Below are 7,585 nucleotides of genomic sequence, written 5' to 3'. Positions count from 1 at the left end.
TACACCTGAATATTTTTCAAAACAATGTTACTATAAAGAGTATTAAAAAAATTATTAAAGAAATAAAAGAATAAAAATCATTCAAATTCCAATTGATTGTGGGATTCCAAGGTGTATGAGATCTTAGTCCCCTCCCAAAGTCGCAACCAATTAAATTAATCAAACAAAACCCATAAAGCAAATCCAACCACTTTAGTCTCTCTCTCTACCCTTTCTCTCTCTATATATATCTCTCCTTCTCCACTCACCTCCTTCACTTCACCTTCTCAAATTCAAAACTTTCAACCAAAAAAAAAAAAAACAACAGAAAATAAAATGTCTGTTTCAGGTTCCACTGATCAGCTCCTCCAACATGGAGACTTGTATTCAAGAAGACTACTCCTCCTCCACTCCTCCCTCCACAAGCTCACCCTTGCCGCCGCCCCCGCCGCCGCACACGACCCACCGGAATTCTACTCCGGCGGCGGCGGAGACAGCAGCTTCGACACGAATGTCGTCATGGTCCTCTCCGTCCTCCTCTGCGCCCTCATCTGCTCCTTAGGCCTCAATTCCATCATCCGGTGCGCCCTCAAGTGCTCTCGGCTCGTTGTTTCCGACTCCGCCGACACCCGCCTGCCCTCCTCCGCCGCCGCCGGAGTCAACCGGAAGGCCATCAAGACCTTCACGGTGGTGCAGTACTCGCCGGAGCTCAACCTCCCCGGGCTGGACGCGGAGTGCATCATTTGCCTGGCCGACTTCGCCGCCGGCGACAAGCTCCGGCTGCTCCCCAAGTGCAACCATGGCTTCCACGTCAAGTGCATCGACAAGTGGCTCAGCTCCCACTCCTCTTGCCCCAAATGCCGCCAGTGCCTCGTCCACACGTGTCAGAAGATCGTCGGCGGCTCCGCCCCCGCCTCGGCCTCCTCCCATTTACCGCTTCCGCCACCGCCGCCTACGGTGGCGTACGACGCTGTAGTTGTAAATCTGGCGCCCCTGGATCCCGAAGCTCCGTTATGGAATTTCAGGTGACATGTTCCGCAGTTTTAACAGTTAATACTTACTCCTAACTTGTTAGTAGAAATCTTACGGTTGATCGCCATTAAAAATTTGCCATTTATTTTTTTTTTTTTTTGAAGGAAAAAAAATTTCGGTTCTGTATTCTTCTTTTCAATTTATAAAAAAAGCATATAGATGGTGATCATCAGTAAATTTCCTCTTAACTTGTAAGGGAAAGTATTATTTGTGTTTAATTACCTTTGGGTGATTAAGGCTGTAATAAATAAAAATTAGGAGATGTTTTAGATTTAATTTATAATGAAATTGTATATAGTTTTCCTTCCATGATTGTGCACTTCCTCTTCTTCCCCTCTAATTTCAATTTTTGTATGATTAAGGTTATCGTTTTCTTTTGAATTCTCGGTTGATAATCATTTTAATTTTTAATTTTTATTTTTAAAAATTATATATCAAGTTTTTTTGGGTATGCTTTCATCTTTCTTAAAAATATATATTGTATATTTTTTAATTCGTAACTAGCTAAATTTCAAAGAAAAAAATAAGTCTCTAAAAAGTATTTTTTTTTTCATTTAGTTTTCAAAATTCAACTTATATTTTAAGAACCTAATTTATAAAAAGTTGATATCAAATAAATAAATACATGTGTGAATGTAGTCTTCAGAACTTAATTTTGAAAAACATAAAATAAAAAACAAAATACAAACGTGGGCTAAAAAGTTTTTGCTATATTGAAAAAGTATTTTTTTTATAAATAATGCAAAAATACTATTACACCCACTTCATGCATCCATATATTAAATTGGAATATAATGATGTTGTAAGATGGTGTTTGGTTTTGACCCATTTCTTGCAATTTCTCATCAAATCAAAGTGTTGCAAAATAATGCAGCCATTTAGAGAAAATAGGAAATATAAATTACTTATATAATGAAATGTTTAGTATAACTTTTCTTCCCATATATATTATAATAAAAAATTGGACAAACTACGCCTTGAAATATAATATTTGTTACAATTATGCTCACAAAATTTCACATATGTAGAATTATGATCACCGTTCAAATTTGCAAAATGGTAAAAATTATGTGACTTTGTTAAAAATTCTATTAAAGATTATCTATCACTGTAAATGTATATCTTTATCTTATATTATATATTTTAGTAATAGAAACATATCAATCAATTTTAATATAAGTATAGTTCAATGATTAAAAACATATATCATTAGTCAAAAGCATAAGCATTCAAATCCTCATCCCCATATGCTATTGGCTCAATAAATATATACCAATTAAACAAGATCACTTCTTAGAAGTTAAAATTTAAAATTATCATCAAACAAAACGTAGCCATCATTTTTTTTCTTTAAAACCCGCTTGCAATAAAAAATTTGTAAAAAAAAATTATTTTTGTAGAACAACAATTACTCAATTTATTTATATTTATTCCAAACCGCTTCCATATCCGTTTCGAATAATCCTATTTAATAGAAAATAATCACTCAAATATGTCTATTTTTTTTTTTACTTTAATACCCGTGGAAGGTGAGAATTTGAACTTTTATAGTCATCGGTTGAAATTTGATAAAACATGCATGTTTCTGTAGTGTTAAAATTTTCACATAATTGTATTCTAAAATTTGTTTGAAAATTAAACATAACTCAAAAGAAACCACACATATATATAAAAGATAAATGTGTTGAGAGAAAAAGAAGAATAGAAAAGGCACTTTAAAAAATGGGAGATGAAGGTGAAAGCACTAATAAATATGAACTTTTTTTTTTGAGGATAATAAATATGAATTTATGAAGTATGGGGCTACATTAATTGCATCAAAGGAAAATTTTGTAGCATTTGTAATGTCTTTAATTTGCTTTGGGACTCTTTGAGGCCACACCCAACAAACAACAATTAACACTATACTCTAAACAATGGGACACCAACCCTATTCATATTAATTTATTAAAAACAAAGAACTCCTAATTCAAACTTCTACATTAATATTATTGATTGTACCATGACAAAATATTAACTACATATATATGTTTTTTTTTCTTTTTTTTTTTTGCGTAATGTTCGATTTAAAATGAAAGACTCTATTTGATCATAGACAAGCTAAAAATCGAGACCTAGTTTGAAAATTATTTTATTTTTTATTTTGTTTTAAAATTTTAGCTTATTAACACTAATTTAACATTTTTGTTGCTATCTACTTTTTTAGGGCCCTTGAAAAAATAGGAAAAGAAAAATATCTGTGTAAACTTAGCAACGACATTTGATCCATTTTACAAAAATATTAGAATTCTGAGGTCCAACCCACACATTATATATATATATATATATATAAAAGAAAATCAAAATTACCTTCAAATAACACTCAGTCCAACAGTTATAACTCATATAATTTTTATAAAGTAAAACAATATTACAATTGATATACCTATTATGTAGTACATCAAGGTAAATATGATGATATGCCTTAAAATATGAAAGTTACGTTGATATATCATGATTTGATTTACCATTGATTCAAATCTCGAAGAGTAAAATCAAATTAACGAAAAAATTGAAAATCAAATTTTAGATATTTTATGTAAGACAAAAATATTCACAAATATGACAAATATTGTTTTCCTTATTTAATAATTATTAATATATGTGTTGATATACAATTGATATACCTTATTTAATTACTCTATATATATAATGTTATGATATACCATTGATAGATAATTTTATATATAGCATTGATATACATGATATGGATGCTGATGTATGAATGATATATTTTAGGTTAATCTTACTTCAATAGAAAATTTTCATTTGGGATTTTGGGTTAAAGTACATTTTTGCTCAAAATTATAAATTAAAGATCACATCATAAAAACTATTTCCCTGAGCAAGATAAAACTGTTTAACAAAAGACCCATATTATTTAGAATTAAGAGACGTCTTCCAAAATTGTTGTTACGTTTAATTACATGTTATCTAATAAAGGGTCAAGTGATAAACTCACCTCTCTAACATTCAAGAAAATATAGCAAGAGTGTTTGCCTAGAAGAATTTTGTCTTATAAGGTAAATAAGATATAACTGATATACTGAATTTTGTCTTATAAGGTAAATGAGATATAATTGATATACCTAGTATGTAGTATATCAAGATAAATTAGTTATAATTGATCATATACTTCGTATAAGGGAAATAGTTATAAATGATATACATACTATGTAGTATAACAATATACCTAACTTGTTATATCTAAAAATATAGAAAGGTAAAATAAGCATTGGTTTCTACCAAAATTCCAATAAAACAAATTTAAAACTACCAAAATTTTGTATCCAGACAAGTATCTCAATATACAAAGTCTAACATTGATATACGTGGTACGAAATAGATAACTGATATTTTTGATATACCTTGTATGAAATAGATAACTGATATTTTTTATAAGGTAAATCGTGTATAACTGACATTCTTTGATGTTACTAGGTAAATTAGTTATAACTTATTTACTTTATAAGATAAAATTCTTTTACATGTGATAGTGATTTACTATATATCTATATGTGATATATTCACATATATAATTTTGTATAAAGGTAAATTAGTTTGTACCTTAATAATACTATATGCTAAGTAAATTAATTATAATTGATATACTTAATATAAAATATGTGTGACTGATATAATTTAAATAAATGTGACTGACTTTGAATAAAGTATATCAATGATATACTTGATATATCTAATATGAAATATTTTGAATAAGGTTGATCACTAATATACTTTATATATCTAATAGGAAGTATATCAAAGTATATCAGTAACTAATATAATTAGTAACTAATATAATTGATATACCACTAATATACATACCTAACATGCATGAAGTACATCAATAACTATATACCTTAATGTTACTGATAATAAATTTAAAAGGAAAACTGGAATGAACAAAAATTTGAAGTATTCTGTCATAGTTACAAAATCCATAGGAGTTGCTATATTTACAAATAATATCAAAATAGAAACCAAAAACTTTAAAAACTAAAAGGAATAGTTTTTAAAAAACCTATTCTTGTTTTCAAATTTTAGCTAAAAATTCAAATGAATTTATAAAAATTGTGACGAAGTAGACATAAATAAATAAATAAAAGACTGGAAATTGTTTTCAAATGAGACGAATTGGATTGATTTCCATTTTTTAAAATGATGCTTATTTATAAGTTATTTTTATTTATTTATTTTGTAATCAACTTTTGAATAATAACTATCCAGTACCATTTGTTATTTTTGTGTCATCATTAGTGTAGCTGTTAGTTTGTTTATTTCATTAGTTGTGTATTTAGTCATTTAAATAGCCTTGTTATCAATTTTTTTATAATTAAGGAAAATTATCTCACTTCGGCTCGACTTTAGTTGAGACCGAGGTGTGTGTGAGGTTTCAAGGTATATTTTCAGTCGAGACTGAGGTGTGTGAGAGCTTTCAAGGTATATTTCCTCCTAAAATTTTCAATAACATCTCTTTTTAATATGTCACTTCACATTGCACTTTTTATTGAGCTATTTCAACTACTTTTATTGAAAACTTTGTAAAAAGGAAAAAAAAACACATTTATCAAGAAATATTTTAACTCTCTAAAAAAATATATTATTTTTATGAAAGGCTTTTAGAAAGCTATAAAAAATTATGCACTTTTTATGTTATTAAAAACCTTTTAAAAATACATATTTATTAAAAAAATTTCATAGATCTTTAGAAAATGTATTATCTTTTATTTGAGGTATTTTAGATACTTTGGAGATCTTAAAAATTATTCACTCCCTATGGGAAGTTATTAAAAATATTAAAAAACACTCACATATTTATCAACAAACATTTGAAATTTTTGAAAAATATATTTTGAAATGTACATGAAAAAAAACACCTTTGAAAATTATGTATTTTTATTTATTAAAAACCTTCCAAACATATATATAAAACAATCATAAAAATACTTGGAAAATATATTATTTTCTATCAAGAGTATTTAAAAAATCTTAAAAAAAAATAATATTTTTTTATTATTATTTTTTTTATTCAAGGCTACTAAAAACATTTGAGAAATATCATTTATCTACAAACTCTAAAACCTTTGGAAAAGTATCATTTTTATCGGAGGTATTTAAAAAACTTTAAAAAATTATTCAATTTTTATAAAGGTTATTATAAAGGTTATTAAAAACCTTTGAAAATGTATAATAACTTACGATCGAAAGTTATTACACTTGGAAAAATATATATAATATTCTACTATTATTAAAAATAATATCATATACTTTACTCTCTCGAAAACAAAAAACAAAAAAGAAAATACCTTACGCGTCTTTCGTCCATCGCTGGCCCTCTTTCAACCTTTACCCAACCTTTACCGTTGCCAAGAAGGTACTCAAAAAACTTTTAAAAATATCAATTTTTGTTTTTTTTAATCCAAGTTATCAAATACCTTTGAACAAAATATTTTAAGAAATATACTAAGGATGTATTTGAGAGTGATTGTATAATTGGTAATTTTTTAAAAAGAGATTTTAGTATAATCGATTATCGAAAATCATTATATAAATAAGCTTAAAAATTCTTAAATCAATTTTCTAATTTGTCAAATATCATCCGGAAAGAAAATGAGTAGTGATTTTGACAATGGTAAAACCTACCAAAATCACTCCACCTCAGAAAATATCAATTTTTTTAATTTTTTTTTTGACATACAAGTAAAACGACGCTAAAATAGAGAACTACCATCAACTACAACAGTTCCAGAAATTTCTGCAGGCCCATCCTCAAGCCAAACATGAAGCTGGGAAGACGTCACCGACAATTGAGCAAGATTGCCATCCCGTCTTGTGAAGCTAAACGAAACCTGAACATTGTGAGTGAAGAAATTCTTTAATAACAGACCCCAGTGCGCCTACCAGCTCCTAGTCGTCAACACTATCCGAATCCAACAGCTGAGAAATCCGGAGAGAGTCGGTCTCAATCTGAAGTTGAGAAAATCCAGCCTCCAGAGCTAACCGGAGGCCCTCAAACACGGCAAAACATTCAGCCCAGTCCACCCCCGGAATACAAGAAAGGGCCGCATCGCCGTGAGGAAGACAAGGCCCGCCGAATCGCGAATGATAACACCCACCCCTGCACCCAATGTCATGTAAACAGCTGCATCGACATTGGCCTTAAGGAAAGGGGCAACCTGTTTATGCAGGAATCTGCACAACGGTTCTTTACCTCGAACCCAGTCCTAACTCCGACCTGAAAGACTGGGAAAACCTGCACAAGAGGGCAAAATCTCCGATGCTCAAGTCAGTAAGTAGCTCGGACTCACTATTAAGTTCGAGGAGAAAATCAATACCTGATGGTGAAATGGGGCCCTCTATTTATAGGTTTAGATCCCAACAGGGGTCACGACAGGCAGTTACCTTGGTCGGTTTTGAGGTCGGATATGTCGGGTTTGAGTAGATCGAACTCGGATACTTTCGGGGTGGCAATACAGTTAGGAGTAATGAACTTCCCTCCTCGGAAGGTTCCGAGGATGAGCTTTGCAAAACA

The 7,585-nt window shown here is 30.0% G+C and overlaps 1 protein-coding gene across 1 annotated transcript; it reads left to right on the top strand.

Moving 5' to 3' along the window:
* The first annotated feature begins 245 nt into the window (after window positions 1-245).
* LOC148212872 (RING-H2 finger protein ATL78-like) lies at window positions 246-1,318 on the top strand. Its single transcript, XM_088121019.1, has one exon. It carries the CDS (start codon window positions 316-318, stop codon window positions 1,006-1,008), a length of 693 nt encoding a protein of 230 aa, XP_087977145.1. The 5' UTR covers window positions 246-315; the 3' UTR covers window positions 1,009-1,318.
* The last annotated feature ends 6,267 nt before the right edge of the window (window positions 1,319-7,585 follow it).

The sequence above is a fragment of the Momordica charantia genome, assembly GCF_013281855.1.
Source record: "Momordica charantia cultivar OHB3-1 chromosome 2 unlocalized genomic scaffold, Mcharantia_2.0 BLBB01000002.1, whole genome shotgun sequence".
Taxonomy (NCBI): domain Eukaryota; kingdom Viridiplantae; phylum Streptophyta; class Magnoliopsida; order Cucurbitales; family Cucurbitaceae; genus Momordica; species Momordica charantia.
The sequence above is the reverse complement of the archived record's forward strand: the minus strand, read 5'-3'. Positions and strand labels throughout refer to the sequence as shown.